Below are 19,247 nucleotides of genomic sequence, written 5' to 3' on the forward strand. Positions count from 1 at the left end.
TGGAGAGTTTGAGTGTATTTCCAATTCTTATATATTTGATCAAATAAAAAAAAAATTACTAAAAAAATAGGTGATTTGTAGAAATACGAATAAAACACTTTTAGTGTTCCAATTCTTATATATTTGATCAAATAAAAAAAAATGCTAAAAAATAGGTGATTTGTAAAAACTAATTTATATTTGATTAAATTAAAAAAAAATTGCTAAAAAATAGGTGATTTGTATAAACTAATTCCCTATTACAAATCATACAATTTTAGTATCTATGATAAAACACCGACTTATTTCGAATATATCTTTAACATGGCTTCAAAATATAGTTAAAAACAATTATACAAAATATATAATAGAAAATGAAAAAAAAATAACAGCAAAGCAATAATGACAAATATTTTAAAATATATATAATATTGAATGAAACTAACGACAAAAAACAATTAATGGGAAACGAAAAACTGGATGCAAATGCATCAAACTAACCTCAAATAATATTTAACGGGAAATCGGAAACTGGATGCAAATGCAAGCATTAAACTAATCTTAAAAAGTAATTAATAGAAAATCAGAATATGGATACAACTGCATTAAAGTAATCTCAAATAATAATTAACAGAAAATCAAAACTTGGATACAAATACATCAAACTAACATCAAAAAATAATAGTCGGAAAATCAGAAACTGGATGCAAATGCATTGAGCTAACCCTCAAAGATTAAATTAACGGGAAATCGAAAATTGGATGCAACTGTATTGAACTAACCTTAAAGAAAAATTAATTATAAATTGGGAACATAATGCAAATGCGTGGAACTAATCTTAAAAAATAATTAGCGGGAAATCGAAAACCGGATGCAACTGCATTGAATTAATCTTAAAAAATATACTGGATAAAAAACCTCAAGAAATAATTAACGGGAAATCGGAAACTGGATGCAAACTCATTGAACTAACCTCAAACAATAATTAACGGGAAATCGGAAACTAGATGCAAATGCAACTTTATCAAATAATAAACACGAGAAATCGAAAACTTGATGCAAATACATTAAACTAATCTCACATAATAATTAACGGAAATCGAAACCGGATGCAAATGCATTGAACCCGACCTCAAAGAACAATTAATAGAAAATTGGGAATTTGATGCAAATGTATTGAACTAACCGAAAAGAATAATTAACGATCAATCAAAACTGGATGCAACTGCATTGAACCCGATCTCAAAAAAATAAATAATGGAATTGGAAATTGGATGCAACTGCATTGAACTAACCTCAAAATATAAATAACGAAAAATCAGAAACTAGATGCAAATGCATTAAACTAACCTCAAAACATAGTTGGGTTATATGTTGTGGGAATGTCTCGATAAGTATAGTTTTGCATTTAAAATGATGTTTATCTTATCTCTTTCCGTATGATTGGGAACTCCTTGCTATTCAAGTAGCTTCAATATATATGAACTTCGCCTTATTAGGCAATCTCACAAAAATTCAATCAAACTTCTATTATTAAACAAAAAAATGAAGTTGAAGAATTTTATCAAAGGTGAATTATTATTTTTTAATGGAGAGTGAGGTTTTCACGTTATAAGAAATTTGGTTGAGTGATCAATATAATATTAATATATAATAATTATGCATATTTGCAAATATTTTTTAGAATAATTAATATAACAACACCCGTTCGTAAATAATCTTTGAAGATTCAACATAGTGAGTCATGCATAATTTAAAGAATAATTAACGAGAAATCAGAAACTAGATAATCTTCGATGATCCCACATAGTAAATTAAGCATAATTTACTTTTTATGTCATGTTTTCAAGGACACTTCTGAATGGATCGATAGAAGTTGGTATTACACACCACATTGGATAATTATAAGGAAATTGGAAACTGGATTCAAATACATAACTGAGCTCAAGGAGTAATTAATGGGAAATCATAAACTTTATGCAAATTGCATTAAACTAATGATAGAGCGTAACTAACGGATAATTAGAAATTGAATGCAAATCCTTAAAAAATATTTATCAGAAAATCGGAAATGGTATGCAAATACATCAAACAAACCTAAAATAATAATTAATGGGAAACCGGAAACTGAATGCGAATGCATTGAACTTAACTCAAAAAATAATTAACATAAAATCAAAAACCGAATGCAACTGCATTGAACTAACCTTATAAAATAATTGGTAGGAAATCGAAAACTAAATGCAAATGTATTGAAATAACCTCAAAGAATAGTTAACGGAAAATAAAAAATTGGATATAATTATATCGAACTAACCTCAAAGCATAAATAATCAGAAACTAGATGCAGATGTATTGAACTAACCTTAAAAAGTTATTAACAGGAAATCAGAAACTGGATCCAAATGCAATGAACTAATCTCAAAGACTAATTAATGAAACATAAAAAAATAGATGAAACTGCACTGAACTAACCTAAATGAATAATTAATGGAAAATTATAAATTTGATGTGACTGCATTAAACTAACCTCAAAAAATAATTAACCGGAAATCAGAAACTTGATGCAAATACATTGAACTAACCTCAAAGAACAATTAACATAAAATCTAAAATTATATGCAACTGCATTGAACTAACCTCAAAGAATAATTAACGGAAAACTAAAAACTGAATGCAACTGCATTAAACTAAAATCAGAGATTAACTAACGGGAAATCAAAAATTGGATGCAAATGCATTGAAATAACATAAAAAAATGGTTAAGTAGAAATTGGAAGTCGGATGTAACTGCATCACACTGACCTCAAGGCATAAATATCCACTTTTTTAGCCTTCTCATATGAGTAATTACAAGTAATTATGAACCCAAAATGAAAGTGAGTTTATAAAAACAGACTCTTACATGTATGCAAACTGTATAGAAATTGTAAACTATCGAACTAACCTAGAAAAACAATTAATGGGAAATCAGAAACTGGATGCAAATATATTGAACTAACCTCAAAGAGTAATTAATGGGATATTGGAACCTGGATGCAAATGCAATGAACTAATCTCAAAGACTAATTAACGAAACATCAAAAACTGGATGCAACTGTACGTACTGAATTAACTTTAATGAATAACTAACGGGAAATCATAAAGTGGATGTAATTGCACTTTACTAACCTCAAATAATAATTAACGGGAAATCGAAAACTTGATGCAACTGCATTGTACTAACTTCAAAGAATAATTAATGAGAAATTAGAAACGGGATGCAACATACTATATTAAACTAACCTCAAAGAATAATTAATGGAAAATCATAAACTTTGTGCAAATGCATTGAACTAATAACCCTAAAACATATTTGTATTTTATGTAGGGGGAATAAATGTCTCGACAAATATAGTTTTGCATTTTAAGTAGTGTTTATTATCATTCTTTTTATTGTGATTGGGAATACCTTGCTATTCAAGTATCTTCAATATTATCTTAATTTGCATTGGGCATTCTCACAAAACTCACAAAACTTCAATTATTAAACCTAACAATAAAAAAAAAGTCGATTAGTTTTATCAAGATTTGGTGCTTCCTTTTTATAGAGAGTGGTGCAAGAAATTTAAATGAGTAATTAATATAATTTTCATATCTCATAACTATGCATAGTTGCTAATATTTTTTAGAATAATTTAATATAACGGCACCCGTTCGTAGGACACGTTCATATGATAAATCTTTTCAAGTGGGAGTAGTGTATTATTTGAGGATATGGAAACAATCAATCTGTTTTAGTGATTTGTACACATTAGTACGTAAGCCGAACGGTGATGATTTACCGCTAAATCACCATAAATCTAATAAAACTATTATACAAACTAGATAAAGTTTAAAATAATTGTATTTGAAAATTACAGATTAATATTCTAAACCACAAAGTGAATAGACTATCTCAATTTGATCCCTTAGTTTCTAAGTACTTATGCACCATAATCGCTGTTCATTAACGATTTTTGGTTTATTTTCAATAAAATATATTTCTGATTCAAAAATTTGCCGCTAAATCACCATAAATCTAAGAAAACTATTATACAAGCTAGATCGAGTTTAATATAATTCTATTTGAAAATTATGGATTAATATCCTAAACCACAAAGTGAATAGACTATCTCAATTTGATCCCTTAGTTTCCAAATACTTATGCATCATAATCGCTGCTCATTAACGTATTTCGGTTTATTTTTAATAAAAATATATTCTGATTCGAAAATTTGCCGCTAAATCACCATAAATATAATAAAACTATTATACAAGATAGATCGAGTTTAAGATAATTCTATTTGAAAATTACGGATTAATATCCTAAACCACAAAGTGATGAGGCTATCTCAATTTGATCTCTTAATTAGTTTCCAAGTACTTATGCATCATAATCGTTGGTCATTAATGTATTTCGGTTTATTTTCAATAAAAATATATTCTGATTTGAAAATGTGTGTGAGACATTTTGTAAAGCATTTTCAGCCCACAAAATATTTAATAGATCCCGGGCGTATGTCCGGGTCCAAAATCTAGTTACTCCTAAACCAAAGGTATAACAGGTAGGGCAGGGAATCGGGTCGGATTTTATCCGAATTTGACCCGACCCAAATCCGAATAGTTCGGATCGATTTTCATATCCGTTTATTTATTTGGCCGGGTTGGATTCGGATTCGGGTTCGGGTTCAAATATATTTTTTGGGCTTTTTTTTTTTGTATTTTTAGTGTTATCCGATCGGGTTTGTCGGGTTCGGCTCGGATTCAGGTTCGAGTTCGAATTCAGATATAGCCATATCCGACCCAAACCCGACCCGTTCTCTGCCCTAACAGGTATTTAACAATAGCTTTTTTTCAAGTGTAAATAAGAAAAAGACAAAATGTAATAACGATTCTTTTTTAGGGGTAATTTTGGAATACTAATGGAACTAGAATATAAATCAAACGGTACGGGGGAAATCGTGATGTTTACAAATGTGGAAAGTTTATTATAAACTAGTAACAAATGTGGGGGGTTTAGACAAATTAACCCTATATATTATGATGTAAGGTTTTTACCCTATGTAGAAACTATATATCTACTTAACAAACAGCTCGGTTTCCTGACTCACGGCTAGGATTCAATTTCAGGGGGTATAAATCGAGGGTTACTATACCGCCACGTTGGATTAGGAATTAATTAAATGTCTTAATTGTGAAAACCTTTCGTATGCAAACCCTTGGTTATCACTTTTTCCATTAAAGCAGTTACTTCTCCCCCGCGTTGGATTAGATATTAATTATGGAAACCGAACAAAGAGAAATCTTTTGGTTTTCACAATCAACAAATTGGAAAAAAAAAAAATAAACCCCCGTTCCCTTCAAAACCCTTAGTTCTCCAGAACTCGATCATCTGCCAAGTTTGTCTTGTCTCTTATTCTCTTTCAGATGTTGTAATTTTTCCGTTTTCATATTTAGGCAACACATATATTGTTTTTTTATTTTTGTTTGAATTGAATTTAATACTCAAATTGTGTCAAATTTATGAATTACACACCGGTTCTTCACGAAAGAGACGACATCAAGTAGTAAGTTAGTCCTTTTTAATTTTTTCAGTTCTTTCTCTATTACCATTTTTAATTAATCATCCTTTTAAAGTTTAGTGTTTGTGAACGTTATACAATTCAAAGATGGAAATGAATATAGACTTTGGATAGCGTTCAATCATTCTGATAAGCTTTTCTGTTGAAGGTACTCTCAAGTAGGGGTGCAAGTGAATATCTAAATATTCAAATCCGATTCGAATTCGTATTCAAAAAATCAGATATTATTCAAAAAATTTGGATATCGGATAATTTTTTATGTCCGAACTGGTTTTGGATACTGCCATATCCGCATCCGAAAATATCCAATCCGATTTAAAAAATTAATAGTTATTATATATAATTATAATTAATTAATTAATTAATTATTGTATAAAATATTATATAAGATCATAAACTAATAATATAAAACTATAATAACAAAATAATAATAATAAATGACAAATATATATATATATATATATATATATATATATATATATTTATTTATTTATTTATTTATTTATAATAGTTTTTCTAGTGGTAAAATGAATTATTCATAGCAAATAAAATTTTAATTAATATTAATTTTTAGATCAGATATTATCCGATATCCGATTCGAATATCCAAAATTGGATTCGGATAAATTTTTTAATATCTGTCGGATTCGGATTCAGATATCGGATACAGACATATCCAAATCCGAACCTATCCGTTTGCACCCCTACTCTCAAGCCAATAAATATACATTTTTTTCATTCATTTCCATTTTATTGTACAATAAATATCTCCAGCTTGAATTTGTATAATACCCAATCATCTTTAGTAATCTGCCTCATAGGTGTTTGACTAAAACACAGAACTAGATGCATTCCTTTTAAAAGGAGCAAGCAATACCCATAACGGTGTTGGCATGTTTCCAACACCCATTATGGTATTGAAATGTCATTGTAAATAGATATCCACGGCTAAGTCAGTTCAAGGTTTAAGAAGTTTTTCTCCTGTGTAGCTTAAGGGCTTTCAATGTATTTTGCAGTCGCAGTTATTGCACAACACTAATTTCCTTATCGAATGGCACATCTTTTACCTAAGTAAATCATGGAATTTTACTCAGAAGAAATGCTACCCTGTTTTTGTTGATGCTTGGTAGTTCGTCTTGCCAAACTGCATTTTCAGAGTATTTAAACCCCATTTAATTTCTAACATGGTTAAGAAATTTTTCATTGAATTTCAGTCTTATTGGTGGGCTAGCTCAAGGTAAATTTTTCTTCTTCTGCTCCAATCATGTCTTTGCAATTTTTCTCGATTCGATTTTTTTTTTCTAATATAGGGAGTTGTGCAACAGTAGATCGACTGGCAGCATCAATCTGAAATTTCTATCAAAGAAGATGGAAACCATTTGCACATGATGAGTTTGTATAGTTCGACATTGTCATTGAAACTACAATCAACTTTGTGCAGTGAGCAAAGAAATTTATGTATATATTACAATGCTCAATACTACTAAAAGTGTTATTGGTTTTATCAATTGTGATGGTGTACGAATTTTTTATATATTACATGCATTCATGATTGTATTCTATCATATGATCATTTTCCGTTATATTTCTTTGCATCCATTTTTGTTTAACACCAGGACACACTTTCACATTTTTTAGTAATTGTGTTGTACAAGGGTTCACCTTTAGTTTGGGTGTGCTAGAAAAATATTAACTAAGTCGGGACTTCAGATTCCTTGACTGCAACTTAGTGCATATATTGTTTTCATGTAACAGTCTAAAATTATGCATTTATTGCGTATATTTAGGAGTCATATGTTTTAATTTTGGTGGTGGCTGGTTCTGATCTACTTCGGTACTTTGGTACTTTGGCATACTATTACCAAATATATTCACTGAACTGTTACACCTCGTACAGTGCCGTCAAGTTTAGCGATGGAGGTATTGGAATCGGCATTGGAAGTACTATTGGTGTTGGGGCTGGTACTGCCGTTGCTACCTAAAAATCTGTTCCTCTTTGAAATTGATTTATAGAGTGAAAGTACGATTGACAATGTGACAAAAAAGTGTAATCTATACAGATACTGCTAGTACAATCTTAATAGTAAAACTATGAGTTAGTGAGTGAGATCAAGTGTAATTTATGCTCAACACAATCTGTATTCTGTGATTTTTTGTTTTTTTTTTTTTTGGTAAGATTTGAATGTATGTATCTGTAGTCTGTGAAAAGCTGTCAAGCAATTGAACTGTTACATACTACTGTATTTTACCATCACACAGACCAACTGTTGGAACAATGGAGAGTATCTACACTTCTCAAGTACCGTAAAAATGTTTTGGGCATTCTAATCTCATAATTGGTGTTGTCCAATGCTAGCATATTTATCACCGTTACTTTCATAGTCACAAGTTCATCGATCAAACTTAAGGGAGCAACTTCGAATTGAAACTGTTAAAAAAACCAAGATACGTGTATATTGTGAACAGGAAAGAAATGATTCTTTTTACGTTAAGGAAGTTGGGGTATGTATATAATTTTGATTACTGACAGATTCATTTTTTTTACGATAGCCAACTGTTCAAGCAATGGTGATAGAGGATCTTCGCCCTTTAACTATTAATGAAGCCATGGTTCGTATATCTTCTTCCACGATATATATATATATATATTTAAAAAAAAAAAAAAAAAAAAAAAAAAAAAAAAAAAAAAAAAAAAACTAACTATATCACTAACTTCATGAGCATGTCTTATTTATATTGGATAAAAGGGGTATATAAGACTTCATGAGCATGTTGCTGTCATAGCATACATATATAGAAAATTATATTTTGCTAGCCAACTTTGGGACCAAACAGTTAGATTCCCATAGTGAAAGTGTATAGCATCTATCTAAAGTTTGTCAGCTACTTTCGTTCGTTTCTTTTTATGCTAAAGACACTTCTTATTCTGATGATATCATGTCCTGTACACTGGATGTCCTGTATTTTTTAGGACCAAACAGTTGGATTCCCATAGAGTATAACATCTATTTAAACTTTGTTAGCTACTTTCGATTCTTTTTTGCTAAACACACTTTTTGTGTTCTTTGCAAGTCTTATTCCGGTTATATCTTAACTAATCTACATCACTGAATAATTTTTTTTTAGCGCATTAATTTGACTTTTCATCGAGTTGCCTACTTATCAAAAAAAAAATTCCATTACAATAAACAAAAAATGCATGTGGAATTTTAAATCACATTATCAATGATGTCTCTTGATGGAATCCGTGTCGTAGGCACGGGCCTTAGCTAGTATCTAAACATAACCCCTCACGTGTTACGTAATAGAATTGAAAGAGTCTCTTGCCTTCAATTCCTAGTGTAGTAGCCATATTTATGATCAATAACATCGCATGTATAAGAAGTCTAAAGTATAACACTTGCATGAGATCGATGAACTTAACTGAAAAGAGATAGAGAGAGACAAGTGGGTAATTGTGGACCATGAGATGGAAAAGAATAATCAAGGGATAGAAGAAGACTTAAGAAAGGATATAAAGCCCATAAGAAATAGGGTTAAAGTAGGAGAAACAGAGGGAGAAAAGGAGGGAAAAGGAGGCTACTCCACAAAGAAGAAAATGAGAGATAGAGAGGAGAGAGGGGGGGGAGAACTACAGCGCGGCTTGATCCCCCGATAAGGAGGTATGTAGGCAACCCAAATAGGTTCAGCTGATCAATTCAAATGACCTCTTTCTCTATCTAAAACCAAGGAGAACAAACCAATTTAATTTTCATACTTGAGGGTATAGAATGTGCAGTACAAAAGAGGTAGGGCAGATTATGGCCGGGTTGAATCTGACTCGTAAGCCACCATAGCTGCATTTGGATCTGGGAACCTACCTTGGTACTTGCGGAACAGATGGAATGTTTGCAAGAGAAAACTTTTAAACCTGAAAATCACATCTATGTGGAGGGAAGTGAACTTCTCGGCTGATCAGGCATCAAACCATGCAATAACCATGACTGACAATAGGACCTTTGTACATGAAGGCAAGCCCATGTGGTTGTCCAAGTGGGAGGTCTCTAGTCTGAATTACCTTAGATTTGCACACTAGAGTGGGAACTCATATCTGAGGTCTCCCTTGTTTCCATTGTACTTTTTCTTTTGTATATTTCCACGTGTCTTTTTTCTCATTTTAATACAAAATCTTGCTCACTTAGAAAAAAAAGAAAGAAAAAAACCTATTTAATTTCCCAATCATTCCCACACATTTGAACTGATCACTATTCATTAAGGGTGACATACAAGATTAATGGTATGAACGTGGGTTCAACGGTTCATACACCTAGTTTTAAATATGAAGCACGCTCGTTTGAAAGAAAATAAGCACTATATATAATTTTCTGAAATATTGACAGTTACAGAATTACATCCTTATATTTGTATCCGCACTTATATTGGTACGTAATGAACACAGATGATGACCTCCATTTGGAGCTTATATTCGTATTGAACACGGCTTATTTATATTCGTAATGAACACAGATCACCTCCACTTGGAAGGAGGGTATGACATCAAATTTCACACTCAACGGCCATCTAAAAACCAGCCATTTCCATGTATTTATTAGCTTACAGTAGAATTTAGTAAGATTGCTGTATGACTGTATAAAACTTTTTAGGTAGCTATACGAAGAAAATTTCCATATATCTGAAGTCACTATTTTATAGTAGGAAGATTTCCATCTATCTGAAATCATTTTTCACAGTAGGAAGATTTCCAGTACGTTTCATCCTAGTCACTTTTCAGTACCTAATATCTAAAACTTATCAATACGTTCGAAGTTGATCCATTACGATTACGATTATTATTATTATTATTTGTCCTAATAAGATCATGGACAATCAGCAACTCACATCAACAGGTCCACAACTAACCAAGGAGGGGTCAAGAAAATTCCCATTTTAAAGGCTATTTTTAGAGGTCATGAAAACAAATGAAAAGCAGTGGTTATAAATATGCCAAATTCTAAATATTATTGGTGATGGCGGAAAATGGAAAGTGGACAAAACTGTTGGTCCAATAGCACGTAGAGAATTCTTTAGTCATTATATCATGCAGCTGTTGAGAAATATTAGGTCCAGAATGGATAGAATAGTAGATTAACAGAAGACTCAACTGTCTCGCACTTTGGAATTTCTTTACCAATGTTGGCAATGTGTCAGCCTCCAAAAATTCGAACATTGCGTCAGCAGTCGTGCGCATAGGTAGTAATATTCTGTTTTATACAAATTTTATATGTTTTTCCGAATAATAAAGCGAAAGTTTCAAATTTAAGGATTAATACTCGAATTCTAAGATCCAAACTTATAATTGCCGAATAATAAAGTTTGTATCTTTTAAATGAAAAAAACACATGATAATATAGGCAAAATATTACCTTATAAACTTATAATGCAACAAAATATGACCGAATTTTTACGTATTATACCCATATAAAACACGAATTATATATTTGACATTTTTTTCGTTTTTGGTTGAATTTTTAAACGAATTAGAATCTCAATTTTCGGATTTTTGACGAATAAATTCCAAACCAAATTTTTATCCGTCCACGAATTTACTAGCTATGGTCGTGCGCCCTCTCCTACAAGTGGACAGAACAAATACGAGAATTAACTGAGGCCAACGCCCGCCCAACTTCCAGGAGAATTGAAAGGACCAGGCCCATATCCTGGCCCAATCACTCTATGAACTATCCGACGGATTCATGTGTATTGTGTAATTGACTAATTGTGAGTGGAACTCATTGACAGAGGTTTGGAAGAGTCTGAAAAAGGAGGTATCAATTGTCAATTGATGATCGGCCATGCACTCTAACCAGCCTCGCAAGACCATGCCAGGATCGAGGAGTTAAAGGCCGCCACGATGGTCATGCACTCTAAATTTTTTTGACTAATCCCGGTAAGAGAACACAATGAGGAAGAGGGTGAGTGATTTCAGTGCTGTTGTTCACTTGTTCGTCAAGCGGTATCCGAAGGTAGGACTTCTACCACCAAATAGTAGTACTTTCTCAACTCTTGTTCGTTGTGCGTGTACGATGTACCAGTATTCTAGCACTGGATAGTTAAACCATTGTTAATTTGTTAAGATGGATAACTTTTGTTTAGCTCAAGTGTTGAGATGGTACGCACTAATGTCCAACTAGTAGATGGGTAGGTCTTCCACTACGCCAGAAATGGCCACGCTCAAGTGTTGAGATGGTACGCACTTTAAGTGCTTATTTGACAACACAAGCAATATAATTAACTTGTCAACTTATTTGACAAGTTAAAAAATTAACTATATGAGAAATGGTAGTATCACCATCCAAATTCTTCAAATTTGCTTTCAAAACTCGGAATTTTGTGAAAATCCAATTCTAGGTAGAAGCAAATTCGGTCGCATCATCTGTCTAGCCGCATTCTTATTTGCAAATTTGGGATTTTGGATGCCGATGCGGAACGACAGTAGTAATGTCATGCGCCATTGCAAATGTCGCTCCAAATTTTTTTTTTTGACTTTGACCAGCATACCGCGACAGTAGGTACTGTCGCGCGAGTTATTTTTTTTACTTTTTTAATTTAGTGCGACAGTGAGAATGTTGTATGAGTTTTTTTTTCAACTTGGAGGCGACAATATCAATGTCGCGCAAAATAGCCCTATTCCAAATTTGTGAATGATATTTGCGGCCACTTTTTCTCCAAATTTCGCCTTCAAATTTGAAGGAAATACTACCACCACCTAGAGAGAGCATCTCTAGAGGGTGGTAGTATCACATGCAGATTTGCCTCTAAAATTTGACAAAACTTTTCTCAAAATTTGACCAACTCTAGGTGGTCGCAAATTTTCTCTGCAAATTTCACCCCACGCGCCATTAGTATTGTTGCGCGACACTCCTAATGTCGCCCCAAGTTTAAAAAAAAAAACGCGACATTCCCAATGTCGCGCGACGAAATTGAAAAAGTCTAAAAAAAAACCCACGCGACATTTGCAATGGCGCGCGACATTACCACTGTAGCGCCGCATCTACATCTGAAATCGAAAATTTGCATCCAAGGATGCAGCTAAACAGGTAATACTACCGAATTTGTTTCCACCTAGAGTTGATTTTTCGCAAAATTCCGAATTTTAGAAACAAATTTGGAGGTAATACTACCACCTAGAGATGCTATAATACCTATACACAACCAAATATAATTTAGATGTCAAGCTCATAAATGCATAACCTAAAATTGTAAGGGTTAATTTGTTTAAACCCCCCACATTTGTCACTAGTTTATAATAAACCCCCCACCCATCTAGCTTGCACTTCGGTTCGTTAGTATTTCAAAATTACCCCTTAAAAAAGAATCGTTATTACATTTTGCCTTTTTCTTACTTACACTTGAAAAAGAATTGTTCTTAAATACTCGTTATACTTTTGGTTCCAAAATTTCGCCTTCAAATTTGAATGAAATACTACCACCACCGTAGAGAGAGCATCTCTAGGGGGTGGTAGTATCATATGCAGATTTGCCTTCAAAATTTGACAAAACTTTTCTCAAAATCTGACTAATTCTAAGTGGCCGCAAATTTCACCCTACACACCATTGGTATTGTCGCGCGACACTCCTAATGTCGCCCCAAGTTGGAAAAAGTTAATAAACCCCCCATATTCGTAAACATCATGATTTACCCCCCACTCCATCTAACTTCCACCTCAATTCCGTTACTATTTCAAAATTACCCTTCAAAAAAGAATTATTGTTACATTTTGCCTTTTTCTTATTTACACTTAAAAAAGAATTGTTATTAAATACCCGTTATACTCTTGGTTCATGGGTAATTTTATTAAATGGAATACCAATGGAAAGGAAATGCAAGTCAAACAGCCTGGGGTAAATCACAATGTTTACTAATGTGAGAGATTTATTATAAACTGGTGACAAATATAGAGGGTTTAGACAAATTAACCCAAATTATAATTTATTGCACATAAACAAGTGTGATTTTCTACTAAGATTTTACGAGAAGCGCCTGAATTTTTAAATGAAACATGTCCAATCTATTCGCAATTTCGATCCCGAAAGTTTTGTTTTCGTGTAAGTAAAATCTTGGTACTCAGATTTTGAGAGAAGCGCCTGAATTTTTAAATGAAACATGCCCAATCTATTCACAACTCTGATCCCGAAAGTTTTGTTTTCGTGTAAATAAATCTTGGTCATCCAACAAGCTAAAGGCAATGTTTGAACCAGACGAAAACTGTTTCTTCATATGGAGGAAATAAAATTAAAATACTTAACAAAAAAAAAACAAGAAATAATAATAAAATAGAATAAAAAAAGATAAACATAAACAATAATAATCCAATAAATGAGGGCGTAGTCATATCTGGGAGTCCTGTCAAGGAAATTGCCTACATGTTCTCTCTCAGGTATCTTTTACAGTGAGCCGGACAGTATCGTCTTCCACAGCAGTTCTAAGCTTCAATCTGAAATGCAATAAGGAACTATTCCTTCGGAGATGTGAGCTGTCTCAAGTTGTATTTGGATAGCTCTTTATACTTTTCGACCACCCCAATCGAACATACAGTCTGAAACGTATTAAATACAACGCAATAGTTAAAACAGCTTATAGCTAAACTTAAATTCATTAATGAAAATAATTAGGGCCCTTGCATATCTGTGTGAAGACACCTTGCACAAAGACAACATAGGTGCACTGCGTATTATGTGCCTTCCAAAGCGGAGAGAGACAATTCCAGTAAAGGCTTTTTAATACATGCACACTTCAACTAGAAATAAAACCAACTAGTTATTGGCTAGTTTGCTGTTAAGCTTACAAGGTAAGGGGAGGAGGAAGAGGACGCATTTGGCCCATGAAAATGATGAGTGAGTTTCATCCTCAATTTCTCAGTCACATGTGACTATAGATGTAATACAGCTCCAGTCATAACAGAATAGAGGTTGAAGAGTGACAGTAATGTTATACACAACACGACTGATCCTAAGTTACAAGCAAATAAGTTTCTAGTAAAGGTTGATAGCCAAATAGTTCAAAAGGTATCTCACCTTAGCAATTTGAACTATAATAGATTTATCCGGATTGTTGAGATCTACTTTGTGTGGCCCAGGAACGACTTTTGCAACTGCTTTTATGATTGCCATCCTTTCAATACCAGTATTTGCACGGGCATCATATAACACAGCAAACTGCAAGTAGAAAATAAATACACAAGGATTAGAATTTAAAATATGCCAGAATTAGCAGATCACCCATCGCAGGTAAGCTCTCACTGTAATCATTTGTGGATCAATGTGAAACAAAGAAAAGTTTTCAAGATCATAGAAAACAAAACACAGAGTGGAAGGAAACAAATTGATCTTCCAGCCAACTTTCCTTTTCCCTCTTTTTCTTTATAATTAATGTTTCATCAGCCAGTGATAGATTGCTGACCCCATGATATTTTCAAAACACTTTTACCCGTTATGCCTAATTATTCACCATATATCATTTATACCTTCAGTGGGGTTCAGCTTCAGCCGGAAAGTATTGCTCAATAAGAGGTTTGATTGCTCTCGATATCTCCTCTTCAGAAGCATAGCATGTCAGTTCAACAGGCAAAACTCGCAAGATGAACCTAACATGACAGGGCAAATAAAACATTGATCATCAGGATAAACTACAATCACAAAACCTCCATAGTAGCATACTTGAACATCGGGATTAACTTCAATCACAAAACATACATATTAGCATACCTTTTTTTTTTTGACAAGTAAATTTTATTAATGTAGGGCAAAGACAAGCAAGGCCACTACAAGTGGAGTATAGTGAGGGAGATCCTCAACTATATCAAGGACAAGATTACATCGGTTTACAATGTTCATAAGAACATACATATTAGCATACTTGAAGACATGTGCATATAGAATTATTGCCCAAAATTCAGGCACAATCATCATGTTAAAGATGGGAGTCTAAGTACAGATATATACTAGCCTGCATGTGTGCTTACTGCATTATAAAAAATATAAAGGTTGTACAATGAACAAACCTCGACATGTGTTTCCTTGTAGCAGCAGCTGACATCATCATGTGCTTCACAATATCAGCAGGCCCAGGGTCTCCATCTCTTTTAAGCATTTGAACAAAGGCAACACCATTACAACCTGGATCAAGGGTTACAAAACGCCTCTGACTCAAGTTCAAGAAAATCCATCAGTACACACAAAAGATTTAAATGTGTGTATACAACAAATATGAAATACCTAAACGAATTTACAGCTCAGGAGAACAAAAAAGGGGGGAGGGGGAGTAAAATATGGTGGACATCATTCCCAGAGATACAGAAGACAAGGTATAATGCAAGACACCAACATGCCACAAGAATAAGGATAACCCTATGTATGAAGGAATGGGAAATTATAAGATTCTAGCAATCACTCACTCGTATCAAATTGAAGTATCTAGAAATGAATAGTGGCATACTTTTGAACAAATCAGAGCAGAAGTGTCTACCCTATCACGATTCTACACACTAGTAATAAGATCAAATATTCTTTCTGGCTCTTGACAATGAAGTGTTGAAAACTTCAGCCATCATATCTGTACATTCTCGCCTTGTGTATCCAGCAAGAATTGTCCAGAAGATAGTACTCATAGAAAAAGTGTGCCCAACGCCCCAACCTCATACCCCACGACTGAATATTGAAAAAGTATGATTGATACAATAATTAACTGTAGCTTATTAGATTGACAAATCAAAACGGAGCATCTTAAGGAAAATGACAAGTAAAACATCACATTAACGTATATATTAATAGAGTAGTAAAATCTTCATAAGAGTCACCTTTTAAGAAGTGATTTATCAACTGCACCTCACATAAAGATCATTTGTTGGCCATAAGTAACCAAAAAAAAAAATGAAAAAACAAAACTGCACATCTACTTTCTTATTTGATCTCACCTTGCTACGGTCTTTTAACTCTTTAAGCTCTTCTTCAATCAGCTTATCAATGGACTTTTTCACAGGTTCCTCATTGACTACACTCTCAAGCTTCGACGTTTGATCCTCAAGATTTGCTTCCTCCTCTTTCTGCTCAGTTGCCTCTAAACATTGTTTCTTTGACGTTTGATCCTCATGATTTGCTTCCTCCTCTTTCGGCGCAATTGTCTCTAAACATTGTTTCTTTGATGGTGTATCTCCAGCTTCACTTGTTTCTTTTTCCTGATTAGCATCTTCCTCTTTAATTTGAGCTGACTCCTCATCATCGCTAGAAGAATCAGAATCTGAGAACGTAATTTTTTTATTTAAGGGTTTACTGGGCTGCACTGCATGCTTTATACTGGATGCCTCTCCATCGACAAGCTGTTCATAAAACTAGAGAGCAAAAACAGATTGGTCATTGCCGAACATATAGATAATGTACTTAATTTACATTGATAAAAGTAACCAAATATGACCAGCGAAAGGAAACTGATAAACAAAGATATACAAAAGACGACTTAGTTAAAAGTTTTTCTCACAAAGTCAAGTCCCTATAAATGCAACCAATCCAATTACCAATGACATAATCTCTTGCCATCTACAACCACGGAACCACCTCTCCAAATCCAAATCTCTTTAATTTGAAAAGCAATCACGAATACAGTACTTATAACGTTTTCATAATCGCATCCTAAATGTCACACTTTCAAGCTAAAGAACATGAATGTTTGGTTCTTTAAGTAGAAAATGAAAATAACACCACTTATCTCAAAATCACTAGACCAACTACAAAGTGATCGGTCTATCAACCCGCAGTGGGATGTTCCCAATCCAATAAGGCGGACTCCTGGGACAAAGCCTAGGCTAGGCTGTCAAGTCCAGAGAACAAATCAGGTTTCACCATTCAATATATCTAAAACAACATTCTACCATTAAAATATGCTATGTAGTGCCTTTTAAGTACCTCAGTCCCTACAGGTAATCTCTGGGGCTTAATCAAGTTATAATCTTAAACTCTAGGAAACACAACCTACCTATAAAAATACTAGAATTGGCATCATGGAAACAAGTCATTATCAAAATACACACATTTCATTAAAACAGTTCAAAATAAGACGAAACGTACAGTGTCAAGAACATTAATGGCTTCATTAGAAGCTTGTCGTTCCCTACCACCATCACAAGTTATAAAGAAACCCTGCACTCCTGGGCGTAATGGGTATGAACCTTTCTTCACAGACTTCTGAAAAAACCAACAAACAAAAATCAAAATTGAAAGATACCCATTTTAACAAAACCAAAAAAAGTTTATATCTTTTACACAAAACTTCTCTTCTTGTGTGCCAAAACGATGGAACATATTATTACTAGTAGCAAAAGAGAGAGAATGAGAACTTACAGAGTATGGAAGATAGCGTTTTCTCTTCTTGTCCTTGTTATTGGCGTTGTTGTTGTTGGGTTTATTTTCGGTGGCCATGAAAGCTTGTTTTGGAGAAGGAGCTGCTGCAATGGCTTTTCTTCTTCTCGGGCTTTACATTTTTCCAGTTAATCGGGTCAGTGGGTGCCCTGTTAACCAAACCCAGGCCCACTTTAGTTTTGGACCATTTTGACTGGCCCATATAAACTAACGTACGACACCCGAAGAGTTATGGGCTTATGGCCATGGAGCATTGCATCCTGTGCAGTTTAAGCGCAAGAGCTTATAGCGATTAATCGGAATTAATCGCCTTAGTTAACCTATAATATATATGTCAATATAAGTGATATAACAACCTAAAACAAAATAAAGTCAAAAAACTACAAGCCTGAGTGGTGGAGTGCTAGCTAGCCTAAGAGTTTTCTTTGATGGTTTTTCATTTTTTACGATTTTGATTATTTTTTCTCGGTGAAGTTAAACGTTTTCAGTGTATAGATTTGTGGGTTTTTCTTTATTGGGCTTTTTTGTGGACTTAAATTTTGAAAAAACAAAACAAACAAAACCTGTAAACCTATTAATTGGCGTTTTTTTTTATACCGATTTTCCGCTCAGACCTCTAAATTTTTTCTTGATCGGATCGGTCGAGAGGCGCATAACACTTAAGTGCCGATTAATAGGCGCTTATACTGCCCAGCAGCCCAAATAATAGCACAGCTGTGCAGAGTGCAAACTCCGAAAATGTAGACCCGGAGCTTTGTGTTGGTATTTACCTTATTGTTTCCTAAATGCATCTTTAGGTTTTTCCTACTCTTCAGTAGTTTAATTAGTGAATTGGTGCATAGGCATGAAATGATGAAAATCTGAACGCCGCTCATTAGTAATTGAGTTTGATCCTGAGTAAACTGCTTGTGGCTTATCAGTATTCATATAAGTTGTTTAGTTGCCTCAACTGTCTCGGTTTTCCTTGAACCATTCGCCCATCTCTACATTTGAAAAGGGGGTTGGGTTAGGGCATCACCAATGGGACCTTGATATGGCCCTGTATCTTCAAATTTAAGAGAACAATACATAAATGGGCTTCCAATGCAGCCTCTATATTGGCCCCTATAATTACCATCCTTTAAAACTATCTCTATTTCTATCACATTTATAGAGGTCCCGGTCCGTTTCATGAGATAAAATGGGTCATAATAATTTCAGTTGAGTGGTACCAGCAAAGTTGGTCAAAATTGCTCATATATTGGGAAATATCCCAGGTTCGAAACCCCACCCGAA

The 19,247-nt window shown here is 33.6% G+C and overlaps 1 protein-coding gene across 1 annotated transcript; it reads right to left on the bottom strand.

The window, feature by feature from the left end:
- Positions 1-13,876: 13,876 nt before the first annotated feature.
- On the bottom strand, positions 13,877-18,108 carry LOC147485305 (THUMP domain-containing protein). Its single transcript, XM_086572645.1, is given in 8 exon segments — positions 13,877-14,158; positions 14,637-14,777; positions 15,086-15,096; positions 15,099-15,205; positions 15,623-15,762; positions 16,535-16,948; positions 17,682-17,798; positions 17,955-18,108. Coding segments are annotated over 8 exon segments (1,092 nt in total). The 5' UTR covers positions 18,033-18,108; the 3' UTR covers positions 13,877-14,074.
- Positions 18,109-19,247: the final 1,139 nt, after the last annotated feature.

Source organism: Coptis chinensis, chromosome 7 (genome assembly GCF_015680905.1).
Source record: "Coptis chinensis isolate HL-2020 chromosome 7, ASM1568090v1, whole genome shotgun sequence".
NCBI classification, from domain to species: Eukaryota; Viridiplantae; Streptophyta; class Magnoliopsida; order Ranunculales; family Ranunculaceae; genus Coptis; species Coptis chinensis.